We start from the raw sequence: 15,629 nt of genomic DNA on the forward strand, positions 1-15,629 counted from the left end.
GGCGCCTATATATATGCATGATACTCATCTACAAATATGAGGTATGCAAAAAGTCATAAAAACTGTGTGATTATTATGTTGTAAAGTATGTTCAATTTTGGGTAATCGAAAATTGAGCATGCACTGGCAGTTTTACCCCAATCGTCATGATCATTTATCCTACTTTTTTATTCCAAGTTCATAGATTGAGTTTTGACTAGGTGAGATAGTCTATAGGACAAGAAAAAGTTGAAACATTGGAGAAAGTTTTAGAAGACGAGGATCTTAATATCTAATATGCCCCTTTAAATGGGAGAAAGATTAATAATAATTAGGCAATATTATTGAAATATCAAGTGATGCCTATATAAAATAAGTTTAGCATTTTTAATATATTGTACAAAAGATTGGGGAGAAAGAAGAGAATATAACTTATACTATTATCAAATAAAAATCTCAGGCTACATAGATAATATTAGTTTAATGAGTTTGCTCTATTTAATGTAAATTGATCAAATTTGGTTTCATCCTAAGACCTTTTAAGATGAGTAGAAGCCTAAATATTTGGCTATGATGGCTCTGAAGAATTATTTCAGTGAGTTTTGTTTCATGTCCAACTTTTGGAAAGTGTTGAATATCTCATTTAAGTTTTCTATGAGTTGTGTGGGGTTTTTACTTTTAAATAGCATATCATTTACAAGCACTTCAAAGTTTTTTCTTCTTATTATTAAATATTACATCCATAGTCCTTTAATAAATTGTCTCTGCATTTTTTAAGTCAAATAACATTATAGCATAACACTATAAACCATCCCTGTAATAAAAGTTTTTTCACAATCTGCTGAGCATTTTGATATGATGGTAGTCCAAAAAAGCAACAAGAATGCACATTATCATATAGCCAACTGCTGAATCAATCAAGGTGTCGATGCATGTAAGGGATTAGGTGTCCTTTGGGCATTTTGAGTTATGGTTGGCAAGGTTCATGCACATTCACCATCTTCCGTTTGACTTTTAGAACATGACCACATTGGCAATCCAATTTTAATACACCACCTCTCTAAGGAAGCCGACTTGGAGCAGCTTTTGCACCTCTTGCAAATTAGTTCAACTAACATATGACAATCAAGCTAATACTCTACTTGATCGGCCACATACCGGGATTCACATTTAATCAGTGAGATCTATGTATATCCCCAACATATCTTTAGCAAACCAAGTGGATACATCTACATTCTCTCAAGGTAGAAATCCACTCACCTCTGTATACCCCGTCAAAAGCAACATTGAGGCTAAAGGTTTTGTCAATTTTCTCCTCGAACATGAGCACTACTTCAATGGTCATGCCGATCTCTAGGTTGCCTCTCTTTTAGATGTTCAAGTGCAGAGTATGCTCCTTCACTTAACTTATAGCCTTTAGGTAGTAGGTGTTGGACTAAATCAGATCACCTCTGATATTCACAATGAATTCATCACCTAAAGGCCATAAGTCAAGTGAAGGAGAAAATTCTACATTTGGACAGGCCTACCGAAAATAGCATTGTAAGAAGATATTGAAAATGGTATTGTAAGGGGATACCACTGCTTTAGAGGTGTTTAGAAGAGGTCTGTCGAAAATGGTCTTGTAAGAAGCTAGCGTGTCAACTACAATAAAGTCAGCCATAACCGTGTATTGTCGATATTCTCTCCAAGTAATATGCAAGGCAATTACCCTGATTATTTTGTTTCACTCTCCAGAGAATCCAAAGAAGGGACCTTAAATCAAAATAAGTCGTGATTTCCCAGTTCATTTTATTAAGAAGCTTTTTAAAAATATGTCTATAGAGCTCATAGTGTCAATCAGAATATTGTCAATCCAATAATTTGTTATTAATTTCGTTACCACTACTATGTCATTGTAAAGATTGTCATTAGCTGGCAAGTAAGCATCCGTGAAAGTAATTGGCGGTTGTGTCTGACTAGAGGAATTGGAAGAATACGCCAAGTTCACATATCCTTATTTTAGTCGCTTAAAATTGAATTGGTGGGATGCTTCGCTTCAGAGTTAGTCCCTTCGAGAATTGTTGGGAGCATCCCGGCTATGTAAATAGCCTGAGTTGGTCATGGTTCGTTGTCATTGCCCCCCATGGTCGCTTTTCTATGTCTCCAAGTACTTGGCTCATTGAGCATGCACTCCTTCAATTTTTTAGCTTTGATATATTTCTCTATCAGGTTTTGGATATGTCAGCACTCCTCCATGTTGTGACCATAGTGGCGGTGTTAGGTGCAGCACTTCTTTGGATCATCCCGATCACCGCTAGCTCTCCTTAGCATTTGTTTTCTAAAATAATCTTTATTTTGAATGCAAAAAACAAGTTCAATCTTGAGAATCTCCAATGAGTTGTCGGAGGAAGCGAGTAAGTTGAGGGCAGTGACATTACTCTTCCGGGCTCAACACATCAGCCTTCCTCATGATACTTGCACCTCTCAAAAGGGTGAGCTCCCCTTTACTCCGAGAAGCGCCTCATTGGCCCATGCCCAATGGGGCGAGCTTCTTCTCTCCTCGATAATTGGTGGATCTCTTAGGACTACGCTTCTTTTCAGTTCACAAAACATTGGAAGTATCGGCCCCATGGTTATACTCCTTCGCAATGATATGTGTGTTCGCAAGTTCCAACAACTCAACCATTGTCTTCAACTGTTAAAGATCAAGGGCATATATGAAGGTACCTTTTCAGAGGCCTTGAGCTAATGCTTCTTAAGAGACAACAGACAAGTGATCTTTAAAAAAAAGTATCTCTCACTAGAAGATGATGAAGTTTCTTAAGGATTCATCGGGCTCCTGTCGCATACTTGTATAGCTTGTGAATCCTCTCTTCCGAGCTAAGTCATGAATGAATACTTAAACTTGGCATAAGAAATGAACACTCCTATGGAAAGGTGAGTGAACAACTTTAAGGCAAACTCTTTCAAGTTTATGAAGAATAAATGATACTTTAGCGAGTACTTTATGCTCAACAAAGGGGTAGTTGCATCAAATAAGGTGATGCGGCCCAAAGGATCCGGTTTGCCACAATAAAAATCCAAGGACCGAATTTTGAACTTCAATGGGGGCTTTGTTTTTGTGGTTTTCCTAGAGAAGGTGTTCTCTAGTTGAGGCTTCCCTTCGCCTTTGTGTTTCTTCCTGTGAAACTCCTTGAGTAGAATAAAGTCAAAGTCTTAAATATTGAGGCATTTTTTGGTTTAATAGTTGGATTTTAGATAAAAACTCCAAAGTTAAGTGTGTTTATGTTGGAACACTCTTGGGATGGGTGACCTATTGGGAAGTTACACCAATGGCATAAAACGAAGAGACCAAACAAACAATATCTCGATGGGTGACAGTTCGGGCTGTAAGAAATGACATCAAAGTATTACACAAGCCTGAAAATAGGAACTAAGTGCTATAAAGAATAAAGTTCTACGCAATGAGAGCTACCTCTTGAATCCAAGATGGGACAAAATGCTACATGGTGAAAGTCATCTCTTGAATCTTTAGGGGACACATTTAGAATCCTATTAACCTATTTGATGATTTTGGGCTTTAAAAATTAAAGAGAATGTCAGTTACTTAAGTAGGGGAGATTGTGAACACCCTCAAGTAGATTGAACTTTAACTCTTAAACATTCAGGTGTCTTTTGGTGTAACGGTTAGAGTTTCAACGTCAACTTCAAAGTTAAGTGTGCTCGTGTTAGAGCACTCCTAGGATGGGTGACCGCCTGAGAAGTTACACTACTGAGACAATATCGTGATGCCATTAGGCCAAAGCGGATAATCTCTCGACGGAAAAGAGTTCAGGCTGCCACAAATGGTATCAGAGCATTACAATAGCCTGAAATGGGAACCAAGTGTCATACAGAACAAAGTGCAACACCATGGGAGCCATCTTTTGAAATCAAGATAGGATGAAGTGCTTAGTGGGAGCCACTTCTTGAATCTGTAGGGGCCACCTCTAGAATCATATCTATGTGATGGATGATTCTGAATTACAAAAACTGACGGGATGTCAAGTTACTTAAGTAGGAAAATTTGTGAAATCTCTTAAGTAGAATGAAGCCAAACTCGTAATCATTGAAGGGCTTTTTGGTCGAAACGGATGGAGTTCCAATACAAACTCCAAAGTTAAGCGTGCTTATGCCAGAGCACTCTCCGGATGGGTGTTATCCTGGGAAGTTACACATTTGGAGCAAAATCGAGGACCATTAAGCCAAAGCAAATAATATATCGATGGGTGAGAGTTGGGGCTATAACACTTCCCCTCCAACATGAGGTGGAGACTTCACTGTCTAGGTGATAGGTCTTGCTTACTTTTTTTGGGATTAGGGGTTACGCCTAACAAGTTTGGGTTATCAACATGCATAGTCCGCAAATCGGCAGGCAATTCTTCTAACGAAGCAACATCCATGTCCACGAGATTCTCTGTCACTATTTTTCAACATTCCAATATGCTCCTCTTCTAATTTGTGATATATCTACGCTACCGCAATTAAAAGAATGTTTGATTCAAATTTATTCATAGGCACACTACCTAGATAAGAATGCTCGAGATAGAAATATGAGAGATGATGAACAATAGAGAATCAAAGAATTTGGGGAGAAATTAAGATAGGCCCATATTGTCTCTTTGTCGTATATCTCAAGATGATCTCACCTATATATGTGACCCCTAATTGTATACGAAATGAAATCCAGATTGAACGCATGGACAAAAGTATTACAAAAATATGATAATGTATTGCATCGAGGCATATCTTACGGTGCATGCAAAGTTGTAACATCCTCTACATTTTAAATGATATTATAGTGCCCTCAATAATTGCATTATGAGATGAGTCAAGCTAGTAGGTTGTCATACTCATTAAAGCCAAATTAGTTGTGATTAAGGCTCAAACTAATCGGACAAGTACTTAGTCTTACCTTCAAGCAACTTGCCATGTGGCTTCGACGACCTACCGTGAGCCTTGGACAAAATGATAAGTTACTAATGCCAAGTGCATTGAGTTGGCGCCTACATGGATCAAATCCAAATTTACCTGCGGACAGACTTTAAGGTTGGTTGGATATGATTCAAACAATCACAAACTTAGCCAGCATACTGGCTTTGTGGGTTAATGGGTTTGGCTTGACCTATCAACTATTTAGTGTACATCATTCAATTTACATAAAGCATCAAAAGACTATATCAGAAGAGTCTCAAAATGACACTCATTCAATGCCAAGAATTGTCAGCCAAAGGACAAATTACTAGAGCAAAGTTTATATACTAGAAACAAAATAAGTCAAAAGAAAATTCTAAAATATGCAAAAAAAGGTAACTTGCACCACTCACGCATAATATTAGAAGGTTTCTGAGATTTGACAATGGCGAGCTCAATTAATTTGTAAAACGGCATGCTCAATTGATTTGTAAGGCTTACAGAAAAGAGCGATTGTGAGTATCAAATAATATTTGAAATTTGTTTGGTAAAACAAAACATATTATTTGAATTATTAAAAAATGTTAGCCCCTCCTCGATCATAAAATCAAAAGTTAGACATAGCAAGAGTAGAAAAGACCCATCTGTTTAAAAATAGATCAATCAATCCAGAAAAAAGACATGAAATGAAAGCAAACAACCTAGCAGCTGAGGAAAGCTAAAAAAGGAAGTATTAAATTAAAGATATATGGCAAATAGCGAGATTAGAAACCAGGAGATTGGATCGCACATCGTGGTAGAAGAGATGGCGGTGAACTGCCCAATCAAGAGTGCCCTTGAGAGCCCGGCGGTACAGAAGCCGCACGCGCTCCTTCTGCGCTGCCCTCCGAGCGAGGTACCCCACCGTGTTCGAGCTCCTCCCCTCCGCGCGCGGTCCCCCCCCGTGTGCGCGCTCATCCCTCTCTCCCTCCTCTCTCTCTCTCTCTCTCTCTCTCTCTCTCTCTCTAGCCCCTAATAGTCGAGCCGGACGCAATAATTTTTCCAAGGCTGGGGGCCTTGAACCGTTCGGTTCAACAGGCCGGTTCGTGTCTTTTAAATCTTCATCCTTCCAATGCACCGGAATTCCATAATAGCCAGAAAAATCTTATTTTTAATTGTTTGAACAAAAAAATATTTTCTAGAGCCTGAAAAAACGAATTAATTAATAACAATTTGTTGTTAAAGTAAAAGAACGTGGAAGAGTTCATTCTTATGAAGCAACCTGCTATTGAATGTCAAATGGACTCCAAATCAAGCATGCTCGAAGTTAAACTAAGCGTCTTGACAAATCGAATCCAACATAAAATCACTTATTTTTTACATTGTTAAGGCACTCAAATATCCACAAAGTATTGTCTAATCAAGGGAATCTCTCCACATCATCTGATGGAGTGATCTAGACTCTTTTCTTATTTGCAAAAAGACATCTCTAATAATCTATAAATAGAATCCTAGCCTCTTCATTAAAGAGGAAGGAAGAGTCGTACCTAGAGCTAGAGCTGGATCGATAGGAGTCGAATTTCAGTGTGGTTTTGGACCAAAGAGCTGACGAATGCTTCTCGCTTCCGCAGCCACCAACCATCGTCTATTAACGCTCGTCGGTCTCAATCAACCACCCTGAGCTACCCTCTACTTATTGCAATGAAATACCCTGAGCAGTGAATCATCTTCAACATGATGTAACGACACACACCTGATTATGGTCAATGTGACCAACTACGGCCTATGAGACCAACTACAGCCTACGTGATTTATAGCTCATGTAGCTCTCAACATCAATATTTTGGGTTACAAATGTTATTGCAGGTTACCACTATAGTCTGTGTGGTAAACTAAGGCCTACATGTTACACAACCTATGCAACTACCAAATCTGATTTATGTAGACTACAAACATTATCGTAGCTCACCACTACCGCCTACGTGACTAACTAACTATGGCTAGCATGGTTCATAGCTACTGCAGTTCTCAACTTCAGTATCTATGTCCTGTGGATGTTATCACAACTCACAACTATAGCTTATGTAACCAATTATAGTCTACAGTACAAGCAGCTCCCAACTTCAAAATCTATGGCCTATGGATATTATTGCAGCTTTTCGCAATGAAATGCATGACCAACTACATCCTACATGGTTCATAGCTCATGCAACTCCTACTACAATATCTATGGCTTAGGGATGTTATCACAACTGACTAATGCAACCTACGTGATCAACTACGACTTATGTGATTCATAGCTCATGTATATCCCAACTCTGACCATTTTTAGACCTCAACCAAAAGTGAGGTCAACACTACTATAAGTATGTGTCTGACTATAACCTATGTGTTCCACATCTTATACAGCTCTTAACTCTAGTCTCAGTGGCCTCTGAACGTTATCACAACTCACTACTAACTATAATCTACGAAAAATTTTTCCAACTCACTACTATAAGTATGTGTCTGACTATAACCTGTGTTCCACATCTTATACAGCTCTTAACTCTAGCCTCTGTGGCCTCTGAACGTTATCACAACTCACTACTACAGCATATGTGATTAACTACGACCTATGTGGTCCACAACTGATGCAGCTCCCAACTTCGACCTCTATGGTTATTTAGTAAAAAAATGATGTAGCTCCCAAATCCGGTCTTTATGGCCTACAAACATTGTTGTCACTCAATATTACGATCTATGTGGATCATAGCTCATTTAAATGTTGGTTAGGACACTTTTTTCATTAGATGGTGTGATAGGATAGAGTTTAGGATGCTAAGTAGTCCTTTTTAATGTCTCTGACTATTGTTCTGAGATGTGTTTTTTTTCTTGCGCTAGCCACTCGTCAACTTTTTTTGGTTATTTTCTTTTCTTTGTCTGCATGTTGCATATGCATCGTGTTGTGTTAAGGTGTTTTTCTGTAGGGAAGCATGCCCACTTATATGCACATACACAGATACTACTATGAGAGAACATGTAATGATTTCTGACTATTTTGCTTACAGGTGTTATTTAGCTCCCCACTTATAAGGCACGGCTCATTATATGTGTTGCATAGCTTTTACTACTAACACTTATTTTCATGCAAGTCGAGTCCTTTTAATTTACTTTTCCTAGGTACTTTTTAGAGTCCTAGGAATGTACTGTAGCAGAAATAAGATACGGGCACAGGTTCTGAGGCATTTGGCATCAGAACCACGTGGAGGGAACCAGGAGCATATGCTTGTGCCTCGTATCTTAATTTTACATTTGATATTGATGTATAGAATAAGGACAGGGCATGTATATGCAGATTCTGACCGCTCTTTTTCTTTTCTTGGATATGTTGTGGACCCAGTGGCACCGGTCTGCTTATTATTTTATTTGACTTGTTTTACTTTTATTACATGACTATATGTTTGCATGTTTGCAAACATATTTCTTGTTTATTTTTGTGCATCTAGAATTTCAAAAAAATTATAATTTAGGCTCATTAAGGATCCTAAAATTATAAATTTTCTACTTAAAAACTCCTAAATAAAACATTCAAGATAAATTAAAATTTAGGATTAAAAAATTCAGGACTTTCAAAATCTATTTTTACTTTCCTGCATGGCCTTCGGGCCGGTTTTAAAATGGGTTGCATAACATGATCATAACCCAAGTCATATTAATAGGGCCTTCACAATAATCACTCTGAATAATTGCATTCATAGAGGAGAAGTTCTCGTGTTTCTTCAATCCAACTGACTCAGTATACCTTTTCTACGTAGGAGGTTGTCTAGTACACCTAGGTCGTTAGGAGGCTCTCCGACCCAGACAGGGAGTAAGTTCTCTTGTTCAGATCATTTCCAGCTTCATAGCTGAACTTCCACCTCTCTTTCTTTCTTAAGGCATGCTTACCACTTCGGCAGGTGTAAGTCCCACCTCTTGGAGCTCTAGCTTATGTCATAGAAAAGAGTCTCTTTCCTTTGACCTTAAGGCTATCAAGGTCCCCGTGGATGACACAATTCACGAGTTGTTGACTTAGGATCTCAGGACATGTTGGGTTGACTACCTTCACAACTAGTTAGGCTTAGGTTCTTACTAGCTTGGGATGGCGGGTCAGTGGTACTCTGGCTTAGCTACCTCTATCTCTTAGGGATTACTCCTCGCTTTCCTTTGACTACCCCTGTTGAGCCCTTTCGCTCATGTTGACTTTGTTGGTATCATCTTGATGGTACAGTGCTATGAGTTATTGTTTGTTTGGGATATGACGATTTGTCCTCTGCCCTTATGACCTGGATGTGCTTTGAAGTATTGGGGTACCCCCATCGAGATAATTATTGCTTATTTCATAGGTATCATATGTCGATAAGCCGCTACCTACTTAGGATGTAAGAGGCTCACTCTCTACCTAATGTCTTAGCCATAACTTTAAAGCATATGGCTTTCCCATACGGAATAACCTCTTTGATAACCTATTTTCCCAGGTCTACAATAATACTAGCGAAACACCTTTTATCAAGAGTATTCTTAGGTATTCCCCAAGATGTAATTAATCAATTGGGATACGTCCCCTTGGGAGTGCTCTTCACCCCAGAACATGCATCTACCTAAATCTCTGTTATATGCACCCTACGTAGGAATTCTTTTATGGATATTGGTCCAAGGTGCATCCATCCGACCTTATTTGGGTGGACATACTTGACATATCCTTGCTAGTTTTATCGCACATAGACTCTCTAAGTTTTGTTTTTTCTCTTGTCTGTCATATTGGTTGTATATTTGTCTTTTCTGGTTCCTCTTTTCTCCGGGCTATTCATATGACTCAGAGGAGAGATTTATTCAAAGAAGGGAAGTATACGATGATCGACAGGTTGACGACTCCTTTAAAAATAAAAGAGAGAAAAAATGAAGCGAAATTATGTGCAAGCTCTTATAGTTAAATAGATCTTAAGTTGCCAAGATCACTCAAGAAAACTCTCGATTACCATTAATGTTCCATCTTCAAGAATTCAAAGTAAAGTTTTCATAATTTATTATAGGAAAATCAAATAAGAAAAGCTTAATATGAAACAGTTATTTCTGGAACCCAAAATAATGAAAAGAGATGTCGAAGATACAGAGGAAACCTCGGTGACATCTCAAACTAACCTATGCTTTGGTTTTACATCTTTAAAAGAGAAGTTACTTTATATTTCACTCTTGAAATATATTTAGAAATTTATGACTTATTTTGTACGGCATACAATCATGTAAAAGCCTAAGAATATGCAAGGATTTATATCGTGCTAGATGAACAACCTTTGAATCTTAAAAGATTAGGACTTATTGCATGACATACAATCATGCAAAAGCCTAAGAAGGCGTGAGAATTTATGTCGTACTAGATAAACAACCTTGAAATCCTAAAAGATTGGGACTTGTTAATCAATGTCATATGAGATAACATTGATAGTTTATTTAAGGTTCATCATTTGCTTCATGTTTCATCTTCTTTTGGATATCTCAGATGTTGATGTTTAACAAACCACAACACTACCTAACCCTATAAAAAATGCCTCAAGAAAAGAAGAAAAATCATGCCTCGAAAGGCATGTCCTAGATTCTTATTATTTACTTAAAGTAGCCTTGCAAAACAAAGTTATGTTATTGTTCATCATGATAGAAGTGATTATAGAAATGGTTAATGAAAACTAATTAAATTTTATTTTATGCAACACCAATCAATATCCCATGTGTCCATCATCCTAATATTGTTGTTAGTGTTGACTTTACTTAGCTTAAAGAGGTAGTTAAACATGCTCAGATCAGAAAACTTTTGTCAGCAAGCATTAGTTGCGTCGTCCAAGAAGCTTACGTAAACCCATAGAGCTAATTATTGCTTATTATAATAATAATTACAATATTATAGATGTTATATTATTATTTTTATTATTATATACTTTTTTTAAGTAAACCTATTTATATGTTTTTTTAATGCATATATAAATGTTTAATATTATAAAAGCTTGTAGAATCCCATAAATTACCTGAGAAAGTGAATATGGTTCTTATAAACACAAATATAACATTCTTTTAGAAATTTTGGTTGTTTTGTAAATTTTTATGAATTATTTTGTTGAAAATATTATAATTTTTAAAGTTTTAGATATTTTGACATGAATGATTTCAAGATGATGTAAAAATAATTTTCATGAATATATATTAAGTTGAAAAGCTTTAAGTTAAGTGAAATTGTGTATCTTATTTGATTTATTAAAATTATTTTACTTCTAAAGATGATTTTATTCAAAAATTCCTGAAAATCTAAATGTTCTCTATAAGACTTGAAATTTTACTGAAATGTTTGGAATATGATTTCAAACAACTTCAGAATCTTCGAAGTCATTTCAAGTTCATTTTATTTTTTTCTTAAATTATTGAACTTATTAATATGTTTATTAATAAAAAAAATTAAAAAAATAATAATAAATCAAAGTGAATTTTATATTTTCTTACTTCTTTCAATTTAATTAACCTATGAGAGAAGAACTTATTCAAATTATAGTTCTACAAAGAAACTTATTCAAATTTTACAAAGAAAGATATATTTGTAAACACCTTATTTATGCATCAACCACTTCTATCTAGGTTGGAAATATTTCTGTAAAGGGTTATCTTCAGTTGATTAATAATTTGGTTTGGTCAGTTACGTTTCATTACTTCTATTTCCTTCATTTATTTAGTGAAAAGGTAATCAGGGTATTTTTTGTAAATTTGAAGAAACTTACAAATGTAACTCAAAATCAACTTTAAATTTATAACTTTTTGCAATGTTTTGTTATTTATGTTTCATTCAACAATTTTATTTTAAATTTTAGTGATTTTGAATCATATATAATTCATTCTGAAATTTCTAAAGTAATAATGGTTAAATTGCAAAATAACCATTATTACTTTCAAAACTATCAAAATTCTCTATATATCTATTAATGTATTTTTCACTTATTTGATTCAAGTCAATTTCAACTATTTTTTTTTAATTTACTTCTATTTTAATTTTAACTTAGGATAAATTTGTAATTTTACCAATTTGATTAATTTTAATGGAAATTATTATGCAAATTAAATGAAATTATAGTGGGAGGTTTCAATCAGTAAGTTACTTAACTCCAAACAATATTGTCCACCAATTATGATCTGTTTGGCGCAGTTGTGGATTATTTATAATCTGCTGATAAGCAGATTATTCTGATAATCTGATAATCTGCAGATTATCAGAATAATCCGGCATGCTGTTTGAGGCAGCTTGTTCAAAGTAGCTTATTGATGGTTAAATGACATTCCTGCCCCTGTCAGATAAAACTGTTTGGAATAGCTTATTGGTAGAAAAGAAACATATAGTGCAGACACATACGATAATAACAAAGATGTTCTAAAAGATATCATACAGTTCTCACTTCCTAACGAGTACTAGGAGAACTAAAAAAAGTATAAATACAAGTACAACAACAAGGAGAAATATTAAAATATTTAACTTAAGACTCTGGCTACGTCGATCCTCAACTGCACGGTCAGCCTGAGAAAACATCGGATTCACATGACTGCTGGCACGACTACTGGCAGTTTAATATGTCGGACTATCAGCCCACCGGAAGAAACCACAACGAGCTGAACCAGATAGTATTTTCCTAATACAAAAAACATTGTGTGTAAACTGATTACATGCTCAAATAACACAAATTGCAAAGCAAAATAAGCTGCCCCAAATGGGCCCTTAGTCATCCAAGCACTTTAAAGTTTAAAAGTCTTAACAATTTGCTAATTACACTTATACCCATTTGCATGTTTTATTGATTTGATTAAAGTTCTAACTAAACCTATCATGTTTCATTCTTCTCATTAATGTTTCATCAAAACTTTTACCCATTTATACTCTAATATAATCATATATTTTTTTAAAAGAAATTTTAAAGTGTAAATATAATATTTACAAATTTTCCTTTTTCAAGAAAATTTAATAAACCATCATACAATACTCAAAGTTACTTTCTAATTGAATGAAACCAATTAGAAGCTTAATTTTTCAAAATATATTTTAATTTCTAGAATTATTTATTTCAATAAATGATACATTACAAGAAAATTTCATTTAAGTAACCAAGACGTCTTTTCTATTTATGAAAAAAATTACATAGATATCATATGGTCAGGAGGTTGATCAGATACATCTCATTTTATTTTATTTTATATTTTGAATTTTATAAATTATTATTGTTTTAATGGTTTAAAAATTATTTAAAATTTATTTCATATTATTATATTCTGATTTTATTTTTATTAAATTCTTCTAGTCTTTATGAATCGAACACATTTTATTTTGTATTTTTACTATTTTTCTTTCATTTCCTATGATTTTTCAAAGTTTTGTTGAATTAAAAGGATATTGTTAATTCAAGAAAATTTAATAATTTCTTATTTAATCAATGTTGTGTCATCTGCCTCATTAGTCGCCGCGTTAGCACACGTTTTCCACGCATCTATCTCTGATTCGTCTGTTAATCATTGTCGAAGCCACCTCAGCTCTGCATCAGTGCTTCCATAATGATCTTGTGCGCAACCCAAACATCACTGCATCCTTCCGCATCAATTTGAGTCGTCTATTTATTATTTAAAGGAATGGACAACATCAGTTCATCGTCCCCGAAGGGCTAAGAACCGAGCACCATTTGTGATAAACCACATCTATCTCAATCATTTTTTTATGAATTTTTAAAATTCAAAATGTCATAGCTTCATCTCACGAAGCTTTACAAATCTAACAAACAATATTAATTACCATGCAACTTTATTTCACAAAGGTCCAAAACTGAAGTGAATTAAAGAAAATAAAAATGTACCATAATCCGGTAGTGATCTTCTTCATCCAATCATTGTATCAGTTAAGTAATAATCCAATAAGTATGCTCTAAATAATAATTACAAAGTAAATTATCTCTGTATAAGAATTTGATTGATACTTTCCACTCCTTAATCTAATAGTGGTATGAGAGCTTCACACTCAGTAAAATTGATTGGAGAACTAATTTCTTCACTCAAGGAAGGTGAAAAGAGTATTAAATTGAAGAATCGAGCAAAGGATAGTAGTAATTTGATATGTTCCAGTTCAGTTAAGTGCTCTAATGGTGGAATTATGGTTTTAGAATAGAGGAATTGATGTAGGGAGGGTGGTGGAGCTTTAAGAAGTTGTATTGGAGTGAGTTTGATAGGGCTTTGCCAACGGGAGGATCGCCTCTTTTTTTAACCCAAGAATGAGCTCCATTTATAAGCTCATCTTGGGGTAAGGGTGCTGCTCCTATTTGTGCAAATCATCTGTCATGGATTAGTGAGTGAAATTAACCAGTGAAGGTGAGCCAAGTGGATGGAGCTTCCAATTAGGGGGTGCCATGGTGGATTTCGGGTCATGGTAAGCTTGGCCCAATGAGCCATGGCAATGGTCTAGCACATATGCCAGCTCTCCTTGTTGTTGGGTTGGTTATGAGAATCAATTTATGAGGTTTGGGGAGAACCAATGGGAAGGTTCCATGTGGGGAGGTGGTTAATAGCAAAGATTGGCTCAATCAATTGAAGCTTCTAGAATTGGCTTGTATTGACTCACATGGTCTTGGATTGAGCTCACAATAGTATAACTTTGTATGGCTAAATTGGCTCAAACAAATCAACAAGAGGATTGGCTTAATGAAGAGCCAAAATCAATTTATTGAAAATGTTTTATAATAGGCTTGAATGTGGTTCAATATTGAGTTCAAGTATATTTCCATTTGGGTTTAAATTTGGTTTATATATCAACTCAAATTAGACTCACAGATGAAGTGAATCAATGTTGAAACGTCATGGATAAGCTAAACACAAAGATTGGCTCAAAAGGTATTAAATTGATTTGGAAATGGTAGCTTTAAGGTGGCTTCAAACTGGGTATCAAAATGGGTTCAGTTTGATTCAAACTTGGGTTCAAATAAATTTAGATTTAATTCCAACATGATTGGTTCATTAAATGGGTTATAGGTATGAAGAGAATAGCCAAGAATGAACTCAAGGGATTAGGTGTAAATTTGAGATATTTATTAAGTGAAGGATGTATATGTGTGTGAAATTTTAAGTGTTTGTATTATTATGCTTTTTAATCTTTTAACTTTCGTGGATTTATTAAATTTTATCTTGAAAATTTTAAAGATTGTATTTGTAGATTTTAAAAGATTTTCTTAATGTTAATTTTGATTTAATGATTTTTTTCACTAAAATAAAATAATTTTTTAAAATGGTTTTAATTATTAAATAGATAACTACCTTACTTATCTTAAAAAGTGCTTCAAAATTAATATAAGCTCCCTCAAAGTTAAGAAAAGACTAATCAAAAGGTGAATGAGAGTGAGTGAAGGTGAGTGAAGTAAAGTTGTTTCTAAGGAAGAAACACCACAGACCTAAAATCCTAAACTTAGAAGGTTTTCCTAAGAACTTTCAAACCTATAGAAACTCCACTTGAGTTTCAATATGTTGGTCTCAATCAACCTAACTAAATGTTGAGGATTTAAGACCAAGCATATGAGACTACAAGGAGTCAAGAAATGATTCAATTTCTAATTAGAGTGGGTCACAATACTAGTCCTCTAGGAAAATCATTAGGAAAATTCTATGACTAGATCCTAGATTCTCGAGAGAGAAAGAGATGGACCTCATAAAAATGAGGT

At 35.0% G+C, this 15,629-nt stretch overlaps 1 protein-coding gene across 1 annotated transcript in view; it reads right to left on the reverse strand.

The window, feature by feature from the left end:
• LOC110018979 (NADH dehydrogenase [ubiquinone] 1 beta subcomplex subunit 9) overlaps nucleotides 1-5,955 on the reverse strand; it is a 43,573-nt gene extending 37,618 nt beyond the window's left edge. The window contains exons 1-2 of the mRNA XM_020716492.1: nucleotides 5,870-5,955; nucleotides 5,705-5,831 (exon numbers count right to left, since the gene is read on the reverse strand). Of these exons, the coding sequence (XP_020572151.1) occupies nucleotides 5,705-5,831; nucleotides 5,870-5,871 (129 nt within the window). The 5' untranslated portion in view covers nucleotides 5,872-5,955. The remainder of the gene's footprint in view (nucleotides 1-5,704; nucleotides 5,832-5,869) is intronic.
• Between the last annotated feature and the right edge of the window lie 9,674 nt (nucleotides 5,956-15,629).

The sequence above is a fragment of the Phalaenopsis equestris genome, unplaced genomic scaffold (genome assembly GCF_001263595.1).
Source record: "Phalaenopsis equestris unplaced genomic scaffold, ASM126359v1 Scaffold000036, whole genome shotgun sequence".
NCBI lineage: Eukaryota > Viridiplantae > Streptophyta > Magnoliopsida > Asparagales > Orchidaceae > Phalaenopsis > Phalaenopsis equestris.